Source organism: Chenopodium album, chromosome 4 (assembly GCF_948465745.1).
Source record: "Chenopodium album chromosome 4, dcCheAlbu1.1, whole genome shotgun sequence".
Lineage (NCBI taxonomy): Eukaryota > Viridiplantae > Streptophyta > Magnoliopsida > Caryophyllales > Amaranthaceae > Chenopodium > Chenopodium album.
The window spans coordinates 18,719,774-18,740,742 of NC_137837.1; the positions used below are offsets into that span (position 1 = coordinate 18,719,774).

Below are 20,969 nucleotides of genomic sequence, written 5' to 3' on the forward strand. Positions count from 1 at the left end.
TCTGACAGTCTACCTTTCACAACACTGTTTGTATTTAACTAATTGTCCTTGAACTTGTCTTTTTTTTTTGGTATGACAACAGCAAAGGTATGACAACAGCAAAACACATATAAAATAAACAATTACAGAAACGGAAACTAAACTAGTCCGATGGTTGTTCACAATACGGTATGATTTTTTAATCCTGTCCCTGTCTACCTTCAAAATGTTGCACCGTCGTGGAATTAAGCTAAGTCGTCGCATCTCCTGTAATGTCCAATGTGAAGCCATGGTCGTAGTATTCGTTATTCTGAAGTCAATCACGTACCCCTTTGACCATAAATTATACTTGCTCCGTTTTTTTAGTTGACGCCGTTTGATTTTTACACTATACTACACTTTAACTCGGTTTTGTGATTTATATATACGAGTAAATATAGTCATGTGAGTTCTTAATTGAATCGTCTATATATATGATTTATTAATATCCACTTTTTATAATTTTACAATGCGTTGGCAAGCGTGATATTAGAAAGGTGTTAACTAAAAAAACAAAGGAAGCACTTTGTATTTCCTTGATTTAAGGCGGAAAAATTGCAGCACTTTAACTAGCATAGTTAACAAGGCACCACCGCGCTATGTAGTCAGTGTTCGGTTACTCTCATGATCTGTGTCACAACCATTGGCTATGTGGTAACACACTTAGATCCAATACAAAGTTCCTTCTGTTTTTGTGTGTGTAGGAAGTTGGGGAGGCTTCAATTAAGGGAAATTACTTGTATTGATTAACAACTGCCAAGTCCAGAATCCCACAGTTAAAAAGTAAAAGGTGATTGAGAGACAAAATCTAAGTATTTCATTAAACAAACGAAGAATATTCTTACAAGCTAAACTTCAATGGAAGCAAGGAATTGAAGTTGATTCACTTTGCTTTATTCCTGCAATGCTATAAAAGAGCAGTAAACAACAAACGCAACACACAAGCCATTCTCAGTTTTGACATTTCTTGACCAACCAAAAGTGTATAACAATTTTTATAGCCACCATGGCAAACGCCCCGAATCCAATGACCCCCAAAGTATCAGCTCCGTTACAACCTCAGCTGCAAAAAAAATCATGGGATGCTGAAAAAAGCAACATGTTGCCTTCTTATATAGGCACGTCCCTGCTGTCAAGAGGTAACGAACGAGGAGGCATCTTCTTGACCTCTGATGATAATGCCCTCTCCAAACAGATTGAGCAGCTGCACCAACCTGATGCTCGAAATGTTAATGTCAGACCTCTTTTCCATCTAGTTGAGGAAATCATCCGCCATGCTACTCAAAATACTGAAAGGTCTTCAATGGTATAGCGAATAAATAACTTATTTCAAAATTTTTGTATTAGTATTTTTTCATACCCAACCTTGCATTTTTACTGATAGCGGTGATCTGATCTGTTTACAGGGTCAGAGGGATGCCCAAGGAAGCAGACTTACCCTTGACGGTCTTCAAGAAGTTCCTGATTTGCCACTCATTGTTGAAAGGATATCCTCTGAGGTATTTCCTGAACTGTTAAATCTCTATAAACCGCACAATATAAGGTCCAAGTATTCAGTGGTTGCAGCTTAAACTAAACATAAAACAGGTTTCCTGTTTTCACCTTTGTTAGCTTATAGTTCAAATGCATTTTATAGTTAATTACATCCACAAGAATGTGTCCTGTTTTCTGAAAATTACTAGCTAAAACTGGTTTTAGTTGACTGTTAGTAATACCTATAAAACTGATGCAGATGACATGTAAGTTACTGAGTGGATACGATGCACACAATACCACCCTCTCGGTGTTGAATATGCTGCCACACTTTTCTTGGGAAGCCAAAGTGGTGCTCACATTAGCAGCATTTGCTATGACTTTTGGAGACTTCTGGCTTCTTGCCCAAATTTATTCTACAAATGCCCTGGCAAAATCGATGGCACTTATGAAGCAATTGCCTATGGTTGTGGAGCATGCAGGCGCCTACAGGAACCAGTTTGAAGCCACTAATAATCTAATAAAGGCCATGCTTGATACAACTAGGTGCATTGTTGAGTTCGGAGAGTTACCCACTATGTATATTACAGATGAAGATCCTGAAGTCAAGGCTGCAATGAGGCATTTCCCAATAGCTATTTATTGGATAATCAGAAGTGCTGTGGCTGCTGCGACCCAGATTACAACCATGTCTAGCAAGGGAGTCGGGTAAGCTTTGACTATACAATAATGCGATGCCTGATACAACGCAAGGTTTTCTAATAGATTTTCTTTTTGGCAGAAATATGTCAGCCACAGCTGAATCATGGGAGCTCTCCAACTGGGCTCACAAGCTTAAAACAATCAATGATCATCTCAGGAGCACCTTAGACAACTTGTACATGCTTATAGGTCAGATAGCTTCTCAATTCATCAAATTTCTTACTTATAATCTAGCATTATATTTGCACAGTAATGCCTAGAATATTATTTAGCTCTAATGGACATTGGTTTCTCATATAGAGGAGAAGAAACGAGATTGACGCTTATAATATGATCAAGAAAATCATCTACCACACAATTCATGTTGACAACATGAAAGTCCTGAAGACCTTGATCTATGCTGATGATGACATATCTCCACTTTATGATGGTCCTGCAAAGAGAAGGGTTTGTGCTCGAAACTTCAGTCCATAGTATACATCAACTATCATTCATTCCTAACAATAGTTTTTTTTAACATAGCTATCTAATCAAGGAAATTGTACTTGTATTTTTGCTAATTTGCAGGTCCACCTTGATATGTTGAGGAGGAAAAATGTGTTATTACTCATATCAGGCCTTGATATCACTCATGAAGAGCTCTTCATTCTTGAGCAAAGCTACAATGAATCGAAGGTCCACGAATATGAGATTGTCTGGATCCCAGTCATTGACCGTTCACTGCAATGGACAGATGCCATGGAAGTAAAGCTTGAGACTCTAAAAGCCTCAATGCCCTGGTATTCTGTTCATCATCCTTCAATAATCGGAAATGCAGTCATCAAGTTCCTTAAAGATGACTGGCACTATCATGGTAAGCCTATGCTTGTGGTGCTGGATCCTCAGGGAAAAGTTCTAAGCCCAAACGCAATCCACATGATGTGGATCTGGCAAAGCCAAGCTTTCCCATTCACAAGCATAAGGGAAGAGGCTCTTTGGGAACAGGAATCATGGAGGCTTGAACTGCTTGTTGACGGCATTGATCAAAAAATTCTAGACTGGGTAAGTTGCCTTTGCTATTTTGTCTATCAAAGAAAGTTCCCAGCGCAGCTTATATACTAAGTATGATTCACCTACTTGCAAACATACAGGTCCTGCTTTTAAGAAATTTTTTATGTAACCAGGCAAACTTTGAGTAGTTTACTACTATTTGGTTATAAACCAGTAAACAAAACACAATCATAATTTTCATAATAATATGAATGGTTACAGCCCTTTAATCTTATATACCCATCAAGAGCACAGAAAGCCCCCACAAAGTCCAATTGCATGCCCACCTTAAGTGAATTATTGAAATATTCATATGCCCATACATCATACATGCAGTTTCTTGTTAGTTTGTAAAGAGTATTGCATGACACAATTCCAACAGCCATGAAAATTTTAGACGAGATTACTAGTTGCAGAAATTTAAAATAGGAAGCTCAACCACGAGACTCTCAATCAAAACAGCTCAATGATTTGAATTTTGAAGGCAATTAGACCATAGAGAAAACTGGTGGAGCTGATAATCTGACATTAGTGCAGTAAATAGCTTACTTGTTTAGCAGGAGAGGGAAACCTTTAAAGAAGTGTTTTCGCAACTTGAGTATCCAAGACCATCTGCAATAGAGAATCAAAAGAATTTAAGCTAATAGATCAGATAAACTAGTCTACAGTGACCAAATAAAGGGAAAACCCCCCTCAAAATTAGGGTAAGATTGCATAACTGAAACTCACCAAATTATCCCAACATTCATAGTAGGTTCTTGTTCTTCTTGTCATGGCTTCAATTATTCTATGTTAATTTTAGTACCTTTAGTCCTGTCAAAAGTACTATTGGTAAATTATTTCTACACTAACTTCAAGTAAACCTCTAACTTTCCTACAAACAGATCAGAGAAGAGAAGTACATTTTCTTGTATGGAGGAGATGACCTACAATGGATCAGAAAGTTTACAAACGAGGCACATACTGTATCGCGAGCTCTGCGAGTTCCACTTGAAATGGTCTATGTTGGCAGGAGCCATAACAAGGAACTGGTGCGTAAGGTTTGTGCAGCTATAACAATGGAACAACTGAGCCACTGCTGGCAAGACCCGACCTTTGTTTGGTATTTTTGGACAAGAATTGAGAGCATGATCTTCTCGAAGATTCAATTAGGGAGAGTCCACGACCATGCAGATATCATACTGCAAGAGATACAAAGGCTCCACAGCCATGACAAATCTCATGGTGGCTGGGCAATCCTAGCCAAAGGATCAACAATAGTGGTCCACGGTCAGGGTAAGCTTGCTCTGACTGCTCTTCAAGAAATGGAGATATGGAAGGAGCGTGCTATAAGAGAGGGATTCGAAGTGGGGTTTGAAAGCCATTACAAAGAACTTCATATGAAGGAATACCCATGCCATAGGATTGAGTTCCCCTCCAGTGTGAGAATTCCAAAAAGTATGCTATGCCCTGAGTGTCGTCGCCACATGCATAGGTTCAATTCATTCATCTGCTGCCATGAAGATTACGATCCTGAAGCTGAGATTCCACCTGCAGTAGCGGCTGCTGCAACTACTGTTGCTCAATATGAGGGCTAAGTCCCAATGTTTCTGTGATTTTCATTTTGTCTTGCCTTTTTTTTTTCTTTTTCTTTTTTCATAAAAGTATTATACTAGAATAAAGACCACAGAGGTGAAGTGATACATTTGCTACCTATATTATGAACCATTCTCGTTGCAAATGGCTTCAGTCTTGTAATTCGCTTTCATGTTATCAGTGTACTCTCTCCATATACAAAGTATCAAGTAATTATTTAATGTTGATGCAAAATTAGTTAGAGAGACTAAAACTCTTTTAAGGTATCCACTGATTGATCTCAGGTTTGCGCTTCCTTTTGTTCCTGCTAAAAGGTTGACACATTTACGACCCTAAATCATTCTAAAAAGTAGAAAAGCACAAGGAATGCCATGAAAACTGTGGGTGGAGCTCACATATAATGTCGAAGATAGGATAACATATGAATAATTGAATAGAGTTGCCAACTGGTTTAGATTACACCCGTCTTTACATGCAACTGCTGATTCTGAACTCACACACTCAGTTGCTGGAAGAAAAATCAGCAGAGTTTGTTGGATAATATTCCCAGTGAGGTGATTTGTTTCAAGTTCAATCTAGCAGCAGCAGATGCAGGTCAATAAATCACAGCAAGTTAAGCTCAAAAAAATTGGTGATCAAATGACCTTGTCCACCTCAGCAAGAAGTTTTTAGATAATTTGATATGATAATGCAATTCTGTAAGAAAGTTGTTAGGATGTAATAAGCTTAGCTCCTTTCAAAAATACGTAAATTGTGAGAAATGAGAATTCATAATATTTTCCCCAAATTTTGGGTTTGTAAGAGTTTCTCTCACTATCTTAAAATCAATAAAAAATTCTCAATTCCTCTTCATACGTTCAAAGTTTTTCTGCATAATTCATTTGATGAAATTTACTGTTTCATCAAATTCAATACAGTTTCTATAAGAAAACCATTGAATTTTGATGTGTATCATGTATCTTTTCATGGTATATATGCTCCAAGGTATATAAAGTTCACACTTTCACAGATAGGTTGAAGATACAGATTACAGATTGCGCTACACACTTCATCCGCTGACTCTCACTATAACATAATAACAATTACAGAGAATTTAACTTGATTTCAGTCAAAATAGCAGAGCTGAACCCAATGTTTAGTTTTAACCCCAAAGAGGTCAATAATTTTTTAAACTTGCAGTGTAAATCGATTTGGAAGTTAGGAAGGAAAAAAAAAGGATAAAAATTGGTTAGGGTATTGTATCAGCTCACAGTTTCTGTTGGAAAGAGCTTGGATGTACTTCTGCTTTATAATGCACAATGGCAGACGGCGGTAAAGATCCGATACAAATCTCGTGTATTGTTCTGAAAAGGGGAAATGAATCAAACCATCTGTTGCTTTCTAAGACCTCGTATACCTCTTTAGCTGTCGAGACACCCTTCAAGAAAATAAAGACAGAGGCTGCTATAAGTGGAATAAACATCATTAACTGTATCAGAAAATTATATTGCTGGTCGAATAAATAAAAAGAGCATCCGAGATATTGATTAACTTCTCTCTAAAATCAGATGCTTGAAACATGCAGTCTAACATTGTCTTTTAAGATGTATATATTCCATTTTCCATATGCATCCAATGGATACGAAGAGTTTTAACAGTCTACCTGTAATTTCTGCCCCTGCAGCATCTCAGCTTCCAGCTCCTTAAAGGGTCTAGCACGATTTAAATTTAACACTAGATTAGCATTTGCCTGAAACAATCAATCACCACAAAATATTCATTGTAGGGAAACATAAAAAAAAGTTTTACAAAATCTATACCTCTTTCCTCCATGAATTGCAAAAGCCTCTGCAACTTTTCTGTTCCTTCCTCCAACTGTCAAAGAAAAACCATTGAGCATACTAAGTTGAAAGAATGGTTTTGAAAAAAAAAAAAACAATCAATCAAACAATAACGTGAACTGAGATATTACAACAAGTAGCGATAAGATCAGCAACTCCACAACTCTCAAAGAAAGTGTCTTCTCTAACCGATGGAAACAGTCGCTTGGAGAATGCCCTCATTTCATTCAAGCCAATTCTCATGATTGCTGCCTGAAATAAATCATTCTGATTACTCTTGCAGCCACATGTGACCTACCAGCAACAAATCTAGCTAAATAGACCGTTCTGATTACTCTTGCAGCCACATGTGACCTATACCAAGCAACAAATCCAGCTAAATAGAATTTCACAGCATTTTGAATATATTTTGGACATTTATTTACTTTTGAAATACACTTCGAGCCATAGAATATTTTACTCACAAAACTTTGCTTACTTTTGAATTACTCCCCATATCCAAGCCATCAACAAATCCTGTAAGTAGAGCACTTTATGGTCATTATCCATTGAATGCATTAACTCTTATCAATAATCTTCGATCAAAAAGAGCAAGTGCTAAAAAAAGAAAAACCTGCAGCTATGGCCACTACATTTTTTAGTGTACCACATAATTCCACTCCTTCCACATCTTGAATCTGTTTTTCATGAAATAATTATAATGGTGTATGTGAGACTGCGAGAAGACATAGCGCAGATGGAATAAATCATGAATTGTTCTAATTTCAGAAGAAATTCCAAAAGAATAAAAAACAAACTCACAGTTGTGACAGCAAAATAGGGTGTGGCAAATAGTCGAGCCCACCTATCTGCAACCTCTTTATTTTCACTATATCCTAATGTTGCTTCACTAAACTTCTCCTCAGCTATCTACAAAAGAAGAATCAGTTATTCTGATTTCCCAAGGGATAGATCAATAGGCCATACCTCATTCAAAGATACAATAAAGTCAGTAATAAAATAAACAAATAAATAAAAAATTGTTTAAGTACCTCATCAGCAATATTTGCCCCCATTAAAACACAACAATTGACTCCAAGTTGCTTAGAGATTACAGAGGATATCATGTGTGGGCCGTCAACTTTAACCTCCATGCCTTTGATCAATGAAATAGCCTCAACATCACCCCTTAGTTTTCCAGCTAGTCTCTTACAAACACCATCGACAAACTGATGTGGTGTCACGAATACCAGCATGTTAGCATCTCTGACTGCACACAGTTCACCCAGCCAAGAGAATAAAATGAATTAAAAAGAAAAAAAATACCATTGAACTATAACAATTAAAGAATATACAAGTTAATCTTGAGTAGAGCTTCTGAAGAGAATAATATAAACCCACTCTACCAAGCCAAAATTCTCATTTAGATATCTTTAACATTGTGACAATTGGATATTGAGTACTAAAAAAGTGTCATCTTAATTTACAATAGTTTCATTTGTATGTATCAAGGCTGAAGCAGTAAATTGAAACTCTGTATTTGTAGATGTCTACACATTTGATGCTTCTTAATGAACATATTAGCCTTTGTTGTCAAATCTCTTGGTGCAAAAATACACCTAAATAGTAAAATTGTAATCAATTCTCAGGGGCAGTATGAATATTTAAGGAACTCTAAACCATATGAAGAACAGGAAATTGGACACAACTATTCTGATTCCTCAATAACATCGTAGCTAACTTTTTCCAATATCCCTCCTAAAATTAATTGTTACATAGTCCCAACCATTCGAATCAAAGAATTAGACATGATTCACATATATATCTTTTCATAGTTGTCTTAACCTCATTCTCTCCCCCATATCACTTACTTTAGTAAGGGCCTGTTCACATTTACTGAACGAGCTGAACTAATTGGAGCTGAACTGAACTGAAATAAATATTTTATGAGAGAGGGAAATTAGGAGCTCAGCTGAAATGAACTGATTGGAGTTGAACTGAAGTGAACTGAAATTAAGCTGAAATGAACAGGCCCTAAGGATACATTTTTTAAAAAAATTATGAAAAATCAATCACAAACCACTACAGCTTCAAGAAATAAGACAAATGTTTTTGAGCTATCCTCAAATAGGAATCCCTCTATTGATTATTAACATTCATGTATTTATTATTGTGATGACCACAAACAATCTAATTATCTTATAATAAAAACTTAACTCACCCAATCCATGTGGACCCACTCATATACTCTTTTTCTCTCATATTCTCCATTCATATTTCATGTTATGTGGGTCCTCTCACCACTAATTATCTTTAATCATCAGTTTTTAGTTATTTTTATTACCCCATTATCAACCAAAAAACTTACCAAACCCTTAAGGGATGTTTAGTTCACGAATTTTAGGTATTAGGTATGGGTTTCCACATGTGTTTTGTTGACAACAATAAGAATTTTAATTCCATCAAACCAATACCTTTAGATATCAAATAGAAGAAAAAAAAAATCAAATTTAAAACAAAATTAAATGCATGGTATTACTATCAAATTCTAAACTAATTCACTGTGATTTCATTCCTGATTTCAACCTCGTACCTCTCTACAAACAGAATTTGCTCAATATTTGCAAATAAGTGAAGTATATGTGATCCATAATTTCAAGCAAAAAAAATATATAATACCTGTGGTATCGAGGTTCGGGTCAGCAATCACATTTCTACCAAGCTCTACGCCAGGGAGGTACTTCACATTTATCTATGAAAATACCCAAAAATAAACATCCATAAATGACAAATGATCCATCTCATCAAGCAATACTACCAATTAAAAGGATGATGGGATTATATCATATTCCATTCACTATCAATACTCCATCTCCAATAAAAATCCCATATGCTTTTAACACACATTTTTATGATGGTAAATTAAAGATGTAAGACAATAGAATTTGGTTAGTTAATGATGATTATATATTTAAAATAAAATAAATAAATAAAAAATTTAAAAAAAAAAAAAAAAAAAAAAAAAAAAAAAAAAAAAACAAGATATTGGGGTTTTGTTAATTTAAATTTGATATAAAATAAGATAATGTAATTTGGTCCATTAAAAGCGAATAAAAAAATAAATAAAAGTAAAATGAAACATTTATTGAAAGGCAAGATCTTTAGACATTAGGTGAAATGATGAAATGAAACAACTACAAACAAATGTTATTTTCATTTATAATAGGGTTTCACTATAAACATAAACCTAAGAGTTCAGCATAAGCATTAGGCCTTATTGTATTCGACTTATATTGAGTATATTAACTTGTTTCAAACAAAATAGATAATAATAGTTCGAATAAGTTCAAACAAATTGAGTTTGGACATACTAAGAGTTCAACAAACTTTAAGACAAAATAAGGATGTAAGATAAGTTTAGACAAATAAATCCAACAGAATAGACCCTTTAACTCATTTCCAAACATAGCAGTATAGTACTCTCTCTAATGCTTCTTCCCATTTGGAGTCTTAACACTATTCATAAGTTGAGAAAATGTTCTAAATTACTAACAACATATGAAAAAAAAAAAATAATCATGTTGAGTCTTAATTGATTCATCTCAATGATTAGTTTACTAATATTCAAATGTTATATTTTATAGGAAAAATTGCCCCCATTAATCTCAAGTTCTCAACTTTGTCTCGTCCGCCAATAATAATCCCTATTTTGGATTATTCACCATCACTCCCAACTTTAGGGGTATTAATTTCTATTGCACTCAAATGACTTGCAACCGGTTAATTTGGTAAACATTTGTGAATTAGTTTTTTTGCACACGTGTCAATATGTAATTGATTGAAAAAAAATAGAGAAAATAAAAAAAAATGTAAAAAAAAAAAATTCCTAAGACTAACTGCCCTACCTCCACCACCACACCACCACCACCGACGCACACCCTCCTCACCACACCACCACCACCGACGCACTCCCTTCCTAGCCATTACTACCGAGTACCGGAAAACCCATCACGGGCCTAAACGGTCGTTTCCCCACAAAAATTGGCCACAAAGCAACCCCCCCCCCAAAATCGACAACGAAAATTGGCCACAAATGGCCGAAATTGGCTGATAATGGGGCTGAATGGTTGATTTCAACCCTAAACCGGCCGATTTCGTGGCTGATTATCGTTGGTTGCCAATGGTTAGGGGAAAGGGGCGAAAGTCGCCGAGGAAAGGGGAGGAATTCGGAGGGGAAAGGAAGGTCTAGGCCGAAATCGGTGGGGAAGGGGGTGAAATCGACGGGGAAGGGACGAAAACGGCGAGGGAACTGGCGTGGCAGGGCTACCGTGCCGCTGCCGGAGGTGGCTGGCTGTTGGGGAGGGTTTTTCGGGGGTGGGGGAAGGGAAGGGGTGGGTTTCGAGGGAGGGGGAGGGCTGGGCGGCGGTTTCCGGCAGCGGGGGAAGGGTTTTCGGGGATGGGGCCGATTTTCCAGCGGGGTGGGGGTGTGGTGTTTTCCGGGCTGGACATGGGTGGTTTGTGGGTTTTTTTTTTTTGTTTTTTGTTTTTTTTTTTTAAGCCAATTATAGGCTGACACGTGTCTTGTAACCTGTAATATTAGGTTGGATGACCGGTTGGGTTCAATAGAAATTAATAGGGTATAAAGTTGGGAGTGATAGTGAATAATCGAAAGTAGAGATTATTATTGGCGGACGACGCAAAGTTGGGATTAATGGGGCAATTTTTCCTATTCTATACTAATATCCAACTATAGATATATATGATCGAACTTCAAAGTAATGCATTGGCACACGTATAGATTCAAAATGTGAATAACATTTGGGATCAGAGGGGGTATCAATTTAGAATTCATGATACAATCTCTAAGTGATTTGTGCTACTAATACTTTAATTTTACATGGGCCACTATATCATCTTCATAATAATTCATGATCATAATCTCATAAATATTACTTTGTCTATTGAATAATACAAACATGAATATGACACAAATATTTCACCTTACATTGGTTTGATTGATAACATTGGACAATTTCTCTCCACTGGGCAATGTTTCATCAAATACCCACATCCTAACTTCATCTGATGGACATCAAAAACATCATAAATCAATAAAAAAAAAAAAAAATCCAAAATTTTAATCATTTGTATATTTGTATACAAAAATTGCAGGTAAAAACTATAGAATGTTTTGATATTACCATGGAAGATGTTGTAATTAAGGGTATTGAATGCAATTAGCTTGGCAGCAACACTTCCCCAGTTACCGCTGCCAATAACAGCGACTTTGTATTTATCTGGAAATTCTTCAGCTTTCATAGAGATGATGATTACAGAAAATGAGGAGAGAAGTTGAGAGAGATTTGGTTTTATTATAGATTGTGCATGTGTTTGTGTAGAAAATGTCCAACGAATTGATCTTGTATTAAAATATACTTTCCCCTTTTTTTACTACTCCGGTACTCCCTCTAGTTTTCCTCAAACTTAGGCAACAGTTTTATTTTTTTACCTTCATTTTTTTTTATTGGTGTTTTACTCGTTCACCTTTACCCTAATTTGGATTCGGGGATCTACAAATTCTTAAATAGACCTGCTTCACACTAATTTATTGTGGACCACAGGTCACTATAATTGAAAAAAGGTCTCTATGTTGAAATAAAAGTCATTTTGGTAATATATACTTCCTCCGTTCTTTTTTACTTGACCCGCTTTGACTTTTACACTATTCACCACCCCTCCTTTGACCGTGTTTTGTGAATAATATGTAAGGAAAAACATATTTATGTTGATCATTTTGAATTCGTCTCAATAAGAACTATCATAATATATAACTTTTATATTTTTTAATCATGGAGAATTAAAGTTATTAACCGTTAAAGTTTTGCATTGGCAAGCGTGATAAAAGAAACAGGTCAAGTAAAAAAGAACAGAGGAAGTAAACTATAAGAGGTTAATTTTTTAACGAAATATTTTATATACTGGTTAATATGAATAATAAAGGTCAATATGTTAACATTAGGGTCATAACGTTGTGCTTTAAGTTCACAATAATATTAAACGTTATATTAATTTTAATAAGGTTACTAAGTTAAAATTAAGGTTACTATGTCAAGACTAAGGGTCACTATGTTCAATATAATGTTAGTTGCGTGTGTATAAATATCGGGTCCACAATAACATTATTGTGGACCAGGTCCACACAAGTCTTTGTGTCGGGGATCAGTTCTAACTACTCTTTTAAGTAGTTAGATTTCAATCCCCTTCCAATTATTATTCAAGCACGGGTCCTCCCTATTAAGTGCAGCCTCAATCACCACTGCACCAACAATTTATTGGTTAACCTCCTGCCTATCTTTTTATTGTAAATACAAATGTTTTTGAAAATAATAATTCTTTCATTTCACTATTTATATACTTTGACTATCTTGATGATTTATACGAAATATAAGAAAATAAATTAGCATGTGGAATTTTGTAGATTCGCCTCAAATACCTAGATTTATACTTCTAATAATATTTAATTATAACAATTTTTACATATTATAATTTTGAAAGACTTTATTGATAGAAATAATCTTTTGGCAAGCATAAAATAAGGAAAGTTTATACCATAAAAAAGTTGTTTCCTTCAATAACGTGAGGTATTGACCATATTCCATGATATTGGGAAAATTCTTTATTTCTGAATGACTGAATCATACTCAAGTGTGACAGCGTGAGAGTGTTTGTTATCTTGAAATATATCACACAACATATTACAGTCTTCCATTTCCATGGTATCAAGGGTTAGTGTCACACAGAGGTTGCGGGTTCAAATCTCATCTACTTCTTCTTTCATGTAAAATATATCGCGCTGGGTATGAGTAGTGTTATGCTACCACATCCACTTTTAATCCCAAAGGGCACTCATGTGAGGTAGTGTGATAGAGTATATAAATCTCATCCCCGCCTCTCATTCTCCACTACTACGTGTTTTTTAATATCTATGGTTCTCAATTCTACAAAATTTATTATTTCTCTGATCTTACATCCTTCTCAATTCTTATAATACAGACTCAAGATCATTATAGGTGCACCACCCATGCCCCCCCCCCCCCCCCCCCCCCCTTCCAATGCATTATAAATTAGACTAAAAGCGCGCATTAATTTAATGTCTAAATTTTAAAAAACAAATTACTAACATACGCTTAACAAAAAGAAACATCAACAAAAGAGAAGACTTCTCATCCAAAAGAAAACTCATTCCAAACATTTAATTCATAGTGTGGTAATTCACACCAACAAAAGTCCCACAAATTGATTGATTATTATAGTAATAGGATGTATGCCTCCTATAGAATTCAAGAAAGTCTTGAGACGTCTTCTTAATTCATAGTGTGGTGATTCATATCAACTAAAGACCCACAAATTAAGTCATACATGTTAGTAATATATGTTGTATCATGCACAAATAAGTCCCCAAATAATTAATAATCTGTCTTCATTGTTCCATCTTTCAAAAAAAAAAAAAAAAAAAAAAAAAAAAAAAAAAAAGAAGAAGAAGAAGAAGAAGAAGAAGAAAAACTATATGCCCTTTTATCATCAACTTTTAAATAAAAATAAAAATCGGGTTTTAGTAATTTTCTTTGTTGAAACACCCTTAATTGTTCTCTTGTATCACTTGTTCATAGCCATTAAGATGCTTCCTCTTCTTCACTTTACTAACTCCATTATATGCATCCCTTGCAACAAAACTTAAACCATCATACATAATACCCAACTTCATTCCTCTTAAGTTAAATTGGATCAGTTATCCCAATATCATTATCTTTTAACGTAGTGGGGGTGAATAATTATTCTTTAGTCACTTGTCTTTGTGACCTTAGCCAAAGCCTTTTTGTCACTAGGCATCATTTTGTAATTGTGAACTATCTCATGTCTTACACATCATTAAATGTCCTGATCAACATGAAATCGAACAAAAGTCTTACAACCACACTTCACATTTGCCTTAATTATTATTAGAATTGTGAAGAATAATACGACCTCTAACCTTTTTTTTCAAAAATAAAATAAAATAATAACACCTTTACGGTTATTCCATAATAAAACAACCTTTGACAAACATCTCCTCAAAATAGAGGTCCTTTCCAAAATAAAACATTGAATATTGTAGAGGTATCATTTTGCTAAGTTTGTAGAGGTGACACATGTATTAGGTCATTCAAATTGAATTTAATTGGGTCGTTTTAGATTAGGTGACTCATAATTTGATATTTACTGCTTAAAATCTATCTGCGTAATCATCACTTGTCCTAATTATTATTCTTTCTAAAAATAATTGATCATAATAATCGAGGTTAATCAGAAAGAAATTAAGTATGTATATTTGATGTCTGGAAACAATCTCCAATGTGATGGCGATCTTTATTATATAAGTAGGACTAGTTTTGGCCCCTTGCACGGATTTATAAAGTATGATTTATTAATAATACGAGTAATAGTCAATTGAAAAAGAGTTCATTGAAATTAAATGACACATGTAACATACCTAAAAAATGGCTTATGCAACAGTTTTTTTTTTTTTTTTTTTTAATTTGAATTTATTAATGTCTATCCTTTAAATTCTTATGTGTTATATATATTATTTATTAAAATAATTTCAATTTTTTTCTTTTAAAAAAAAGCAGAGCCTTTTGGAGGGAAATTTTTTCACAAAATAATGCCAAGTGTCCCCAATGTGATGGCGATCTTTATTATATAGGTAGGACTAGGTTTTGGCCCCTTGCACGGATTAATAAAGTATGATTTATTAATAATACGAGTAATAGTCAATTGAAAAAGAGTTCATTGAAATTAAATGACACATGTAACATACCTAAAAAATGGCTTATGCAACTGTTTTTTTTTTTTTTTAATTTGAAATTGAATTTATTAATATCTATCTTTTAAATTCTTATGTGTTATATATATAATTTATTAAAATAATTTCAATTTTTTTCTTTTAAAAAAAAGCAGAGCATTTTGGAGGGAAATTTTTTCACAAAATAATGTCAAGTGTCCCCCCTTTTAATTACTTTAGTATATAGTATTATGAAAACTACTTTTCAATTATTTACTTACAAACTTGTTTGTAATAACTATTATTATATAATTAAATGTTAGAGATATGAGATATCAAAAAATGTATCAAGGGATTTTTTTTTTTTTTTTTTTTGTTTTTTTTTTTGTAAACGGTCTTAAGATTTAATTTGACTATGATACCATAACAAATTAGGGTGAAATAGACAATGAGTGGCATGTTTTATTATGGAAAAATTGCCCGTAATAATCTCACGCACCTTTGGGTCGTCCGCTAATAATAATCCCACCTTTGGATTATTTTTAAATAATCTCACCTTTACCCCCTGATCTTTTTTAATGGTCCCATTTTACCTGGAACCGGTTGTATAAGGTTTTTTTTAGTTTAATTGACAAGTGTAACTACTTGATTGGTCAAATTTTTACAAAAAAAAAAAAGAAAAAAAAAAGAAAAAAAAGAAAAACTTGTAAGGTGCTAGAGATGGTCTTGTTCATGGTGCTAGAGTATGATATGGCGCCCCCCGGATTTCACATTTATTTTTTGCTGACGATAGTATTTTGTTTTCTATAGCTAATACTCAAGAGTGCTCTGTGATAGCTAATATAATTAGCAAACATGAAAGAGCGTCGGGCTAGAAAATTAATTTTGATAAAACTGAAGTGGCTTTTAGCAAAAAAAGTATGTCCCATTTGCCGGAAAGAAATTGTGGATACTTTTGGGGTTCGGGAGGTTAACAGGCATGAGAAGTACCTTGGCTTGCCGACGATTATTGGTAGATCGAAGAGAACTATTTTTGCAGGCTTAAAAGAGCGTATCTGGAAGAAGTTGCAGGGTTGGAAGGAGAAATTGTTATCTATGCCCGGAAAAGAAGTATTGATCAAAGCGGTAACTCGGGCCATCTCGACTTATATGATGAGTATTCTACGGATACCCGATGGTATTATTGATGAATTTCATGCTCTCTTGGCTCGCTTTTGGTGGGGGTCGACGGGATCGACAAAAAAGCTACATTGGCAGAAATGGGAAGATTTATGCAAACCGAAGAATATGGGTGGATTAGGCTTTCATGACCTTTGGTGCTTTAACCAAGCTCTCTTGGCAAAGCAAGTTTGGCGCCTCCACCATAAAAAAGGTACTCTCTTGCATTCTATTCTGAAAGCAAAATATTTTAAAAATTGTGATGTGTTGGATGCTTTTCGAGGGTATGACCCGAGCTATACGCGGAGTAGCATGTGGGGGGAAAAATCCATGCTTTTGGAGGGATTAAAATGGAGAGTGGGAAACGGGTGTGACATTTCGGATTGGGAATCCGCATGGCTGCCAGGAAATTCTTCGGTGTGTGTTCCTACACCCTTACCTAATAGTGAGTTGGGGTTGTGAGTGTGCGATTTAATTGACCATGAGACAATGTCTTGGCGAGTTAAGGTGATTACAGATAATTTTAATGCTGTTGAACAGGCACAAATTATGTCAATACCATTGTCGTATTGTAGTATGAAAGATGGGATGTATTGGTGGCCAAATAAGAGTGGGGAGTACTCTGTGAAATCTGGATACTGGCTTGCGAAACAAGGTCCTGCTACTGTCCAAAGACAGCCACATGATGAGGCGTGGGGAATTATTTGGGGTCTTAAGGGACCCCCAAAGCTTGCCCATTTCTTATGGAGGGCCTGCAAGGGCTTTCTTGTTGTAAGGGAAAGGTTACATTATCGACATATGGTGGCTGATAAAATGTGCTCAATTTGTGGTTGCGGGGATGAGACAGTGATTCACGCCACTTTTGAATGCAGGGCTGCACGAGACATTTGGGCAGCGAGCAACTTCACCCAATTCACTGCTCAAGCTCCTTTCACATGTTTCAGAGACAAATTTTTGTGGCTGGCTTCACATTCCACAAGCGAGGAGCTGAGATCGATGGTAACTCTAGCTTGGGCTGCTTGGTGGTGTCGAAATAAGATCACGTTTGATAATGGAAGTCAATGTCCCATAAGTATTGCAACTAATCTGACAAAATCAGTCCATGATTATGTTGAATATGCTAATAAGGTGTTCCTGTGTGGTGGAGCTCAAGGGTCTTCATCAGCAAACTCGTGGGAATGTCCTAGCTTGGGTGTAGTTAAAGTGAATGTGGATGCACATGTAGGGAGCTCTACAGGTCTCGGGGTAGTCATCAGGGATGAGAATGGCATTATTCGAGCTCCTTCTCTACGGAAGGAGGCTGCTGACTGGGCTCTTGATTTGGCAGAAGCTACGGCTTGTAGATATGGTCTACAATTGGCTGCCAGACTTGGGTATTTTTCCATTGTGCTTGAGAGTGATGCAAAGAACATTGTGCAAGGGGTCAAGATGAAGGCCATAGGATTTACTCCTTTCTCTCTTATTATCGATGATATTTGTAATCTTTCTAGTATCTTTGATGTTTGTTCTTTTTCTCATGTTAAGCATGCGGGTAATACTCTAGCCCATCATGTTGCAAGGTGGGATTCTAGAGGTTGTAACGAACTCGTTTGTTTAGGTCCTTTTCCCCAAAGCCTCTTAACTTTGGCGGAAATTGACCTCCTTTAATATATTTATCCGCAGGTGGCTAAAAAAAAACCACCAGCACCACCTAAGCCACCACTATCCCACCACCACCCAAAGCCAAACCCTAGAACCACCATGGCACCATCCCACCCAGAACTGAAACCACCGCTATGGAGATCGCACTCACTGGAACCCCACCCATCCAACCCAACCCCAAAACCCCACTAACCCATTAACTCAACCATTCGAAAATCCACCAAACCCACCAAACCAAATCCTAGAAAACAGGTTGAATGGGCAAGGGAGTTCGACAGGGTGGAATCGGGGAACGGGGAGTTCGGTGGGGCCGGGATCGGGGGACGAACCAATTGCCCATTATGCGGCTAGAAACGTGGATGGAGGAGATCAATGCGAGCAGAATTTGGGGATTGGGGTGGTCGGCGCACCGGAGCTGGGTTTAAAGGGGTTCGACAACGCGGCTAGAAATCGTGGTGGCTCGCTTGGGTTTTCGCGGGGAAAGGAGTGAGAAAGAGGGTTGGGGTGGTTTAAGGGGAGGGGGTAAGTCGCACGCCGGAGCTGGGTTTTCGTGGATGGCCGGAGCCGCGTGTATGGGGTGTTGGGGTTGGCTTGGGTGGATGATGGTTTTTGAATATTAATTTTTTATTTTACTTTTTTTTATAAAAAAAGATTTATTTGATTTGATTTGATTTGATTTTTTTTTTTGACCAATTACAGTCTGCCACGTGTATGGTAACTTGGTATAACAAGTTAAATGACCGGTTGGGACCATTTATAGCAGGGTGGGTATAAAGGTGGGATTATTTAAAAATAATCCAAAGGTGAGATTATTTTTAGCAGACAACCTAGAGGTGGGATTATGTTGAGCAATTTTTCCTTTTATTATTGATCAATAAGTAGAGTATTTATACAGAAACCTAAATTCATAAGATAGGAAATAATCTTGGAAAAAGTGAAAAGAATAATCCCACATTTTCTCTATCTACTCAAAACAAGCCAATCTTTGCGTATTATGTGAACGGACCAACCTTTACCCCCTATTTTCTCAAAACAAGCCTTTGACCGATTTTATAATTTAGTAACCTGTTTTAGAAGGTGACTTGCCACATGTCACCTTCTAATTGGTTGTTAGCTTAAATAATTAGAAAAAAACCTAAAAGAAAAGAAAAAAAAATAAAAAAGAACCACCTCCTTCCTCTTGACTCAGCCCCCACCACCACCATAGCTACCCCCTTTCCCGCCGGCCGACCCATCACCAGCAATCAACAAAGCCGCACAACCACCGAGCCTTGACCAGTTGACCACAACCAGCAAACCTGCATCCACCAGCGCTTCCAGTAGCCGCCCATCACCACGCAACCTCCTTCCGCTCACAACAGCAAGCCACCAACCCACCACCAGCAATCAACAAAGCCATACAGAATAACTCATCCAACTTACCCCAAGGACCGAAATCACCCCCACCCCTTCCTCGCCGTACAAAACCACCTCGAAGCAAGCAATTTTAATTCTGGAATTTGGCCATGGTGAAGCGATCTAATTACACAGCCAAAGTTTATACCAAATCTCTCCATTTTTTCTTTTGGAAATCAAATTGAGTCTTTCTTTAAACTTTCAGGCACCTTCAACTTCAATTACTTTGTAAATCAAATTGACCATTGTGATTACTTTGGAAATCAACTTCAACTTCGATTACTTTGGAAATCAAATTGAGTCTGATTTTGGGGTTGGGTGGGGTAGAGCTCTGGTCGACACGGTGGATTTCGGGGCGGGATAAATTACAGTTAAGGGGGTTGTGGGGGCAGTGATCACTGGTTAGTGGTGGGGCAGTGATTGTGGGTGTGGGAGTCAGTTTGGTTCAGTAGTGGAGGTGGTGTTAGGTGGTGATGTGGTGGTTATGGTGAATGGTGCTGGTGATTATGGTGTTGAAGATGATTACAGAAAAAAAAAAAATTAAAAAAGTTAACCTGCTCATCAGGTAGCTTGTAAAAGGGACCGTTTAAAGAAAATAAGGGGTAAAGGTTGGCCCATTCCCAGAATATGCAAAGGTTGGCTTGTTTTGAGCAGATAGAGCAAAGGTGAGATTTTTCTTTTCAATTTTTCCAATAATTTTTCTAAAAGATATACTAGCATAACCCCTAAATCTTATATACATATTTTCTCTAAACAATATCTCAATATAAAATAAACATAAATATATTATTCTCCTAATGATATCCACGGAAAATATATCACACATATATTTTCTGATATCTCATATCTCTAACATTAAATCTTAACTTTAATCATATAAATAATTAAAATCATAAGTTCTCTTTTCTAATATTTTTGGACGAATTGAGGTTTGAAATTTTGTTCTAAAAATTAAAGTCAAATCTAATAGCTAAAAATGAGCAGTGGAGGCTTTAAACTTCAAATTGAATCGAAATTGATTTTCAAGGTTTTTATCTAATCTATTTGTTTCGTGCTATACTTTTTTGTATATAGGGGTGAATGAACATTATTCGGATCAAATTTAATTTCAATCCAAATTAAATTACTAATTCAATTTGGATTATAAAGAAATCAGATGAAATTAGACCGTCAAATTCAAGCACTCCATATTTCACTCTACAACCATATGTTTGAGCATTCAATAGTAACAAATAAAAGCAAGCTACAAAGAATTGGAGAGAAGCGAGTTTCCAAATCATGTGCTCAGCTTAAATAACTCCTGTGAACAAATGAAAGAAAGGAAGGGATACAAGCAGATTCATCTTTTCATTATCGAC

At 36.0% G+C, this 20,969-nt stretch overlaps 2 protein-coding genes and 1 pseudogene across 4 annotated transcripts; 2 read left to right on the top strand and 1 right to left on the bottom strand.

The window, feature by feature from the left end:
• Positions 1 to 988: 988 nt before the first annotated feature.
• Positions 989 to 5,558, top strand: LOC145629000 (protein SIEVE ELEMENT OCCLUSION B-like; annotated as a pseudogene). The gene is made up of 7 exons (XR_014111531.1): positions 989 to 1,324; positions 1,425 to 1,517; positions 1,751 to 2,199; positions 2,273 to 2,382; positions 2,494 to 2,640; positions 2,761 to 3,234; positions 4,107 to 5,558. The product of XR_014111531.1 is annotated as a protein SIEVE ELEMENT OCCLUSION B-like (transcript).
• Positions 5,559 to 5,736: 178 nt separating this feature from the next.
• Positions 5,737 to 12,097, bottom strand: LOC145629001 (glycerol-3-phosphate dehydrogenase [NAD(+)]-like). 2 transcript variants are annotated; one of them, XM_081681463.1, is made up of 11 exons: positions 11,798 to 12,097; positions 11,602 to 11,678; positions 9,276 to 9,348; positions 7,649 to 7,866; positions 7,419 to 7,526; positions 7,231 to 7,294; positions 7,096 to 7,133; positions 6,749 to 6,869; positions 6,597 to 6,651; positions 6,440 to 6,488; positions 5,737 to 6,214 (listed from the first exon to the last, which is right to left on the bottom strand). In XM_081681463.1, the coding sequence occupies exons 1-11, from the start codon at positions 11,913 to 11,915 to the stop codon at positions 6,044 to 6,046; spliced, it is 1,092 nt and encodes a 363-aa protein (XP_081537589.1). In that variant the 5' UTR covers positions 11,916 to 12,097; the 3' UTR covers positions 5,737 to 6,043. The 2 variants fall into 2 exon arrangements, with proteins under 2 accessions (XP_081537589.1, XP_081537590.1); XM_081681464.1 differs by lacking the exons at positions 5,737 to 6,214; positions 6,440 to 6,488 and adding an exon at positions 6,496 to 6,526.
• A 4,175-nt stretch (positions 12,098 to 16,272) lies between these two features.
• LOC145627748 (putative mitochondrial protein AtMg00310) lies at positions 16,273 to 17,037 on the top strand. Its single transcript, XM_081680098.1, has one exon. The coding sequence runs from the start codon at positions 16,273 to 16,275 to the stop codon at positions 17,035 to 17,037; it is 765 nt and encodes a 254-aa protein (XP_081536224.1).
• The last annotated feature ends 3,932 nt before the right edge of the window (positions 17,038 to 20,969 follow it).

Excerpts from the sequence above, each read along its gene's own strand:
- LOC145629001 (XM_081681463.1), bottom strand. The coding sequence starts at position 11,915 with ATGAAAGCTGAAGAATTTCCAGATAAATACAAAGTCGCTGTTATTGGC. Across the intron at positions 11,679-11,797 it reads TAATTACAACATCTTCCATG|ATGAAGTTAGGATGTGGGTA; the intron begins GTAATATCAAAA and ends GATGTCCATCAG. Across the intron at positions 7,867-9,275 it reads CCCGAACCTCGATACCACAG|TCAGAGATGCTAACATGCTG; the intron begins GTATTATATATT and ends AACTGTGTGCAG.
- LOC145627748 (XM_081680098.1), top strand. The coding sequence starts at position 16,273 with ATGAAAGAGCGTCGGGCTAGAAAATTAATTTTGATAAAACTGAAGTGG.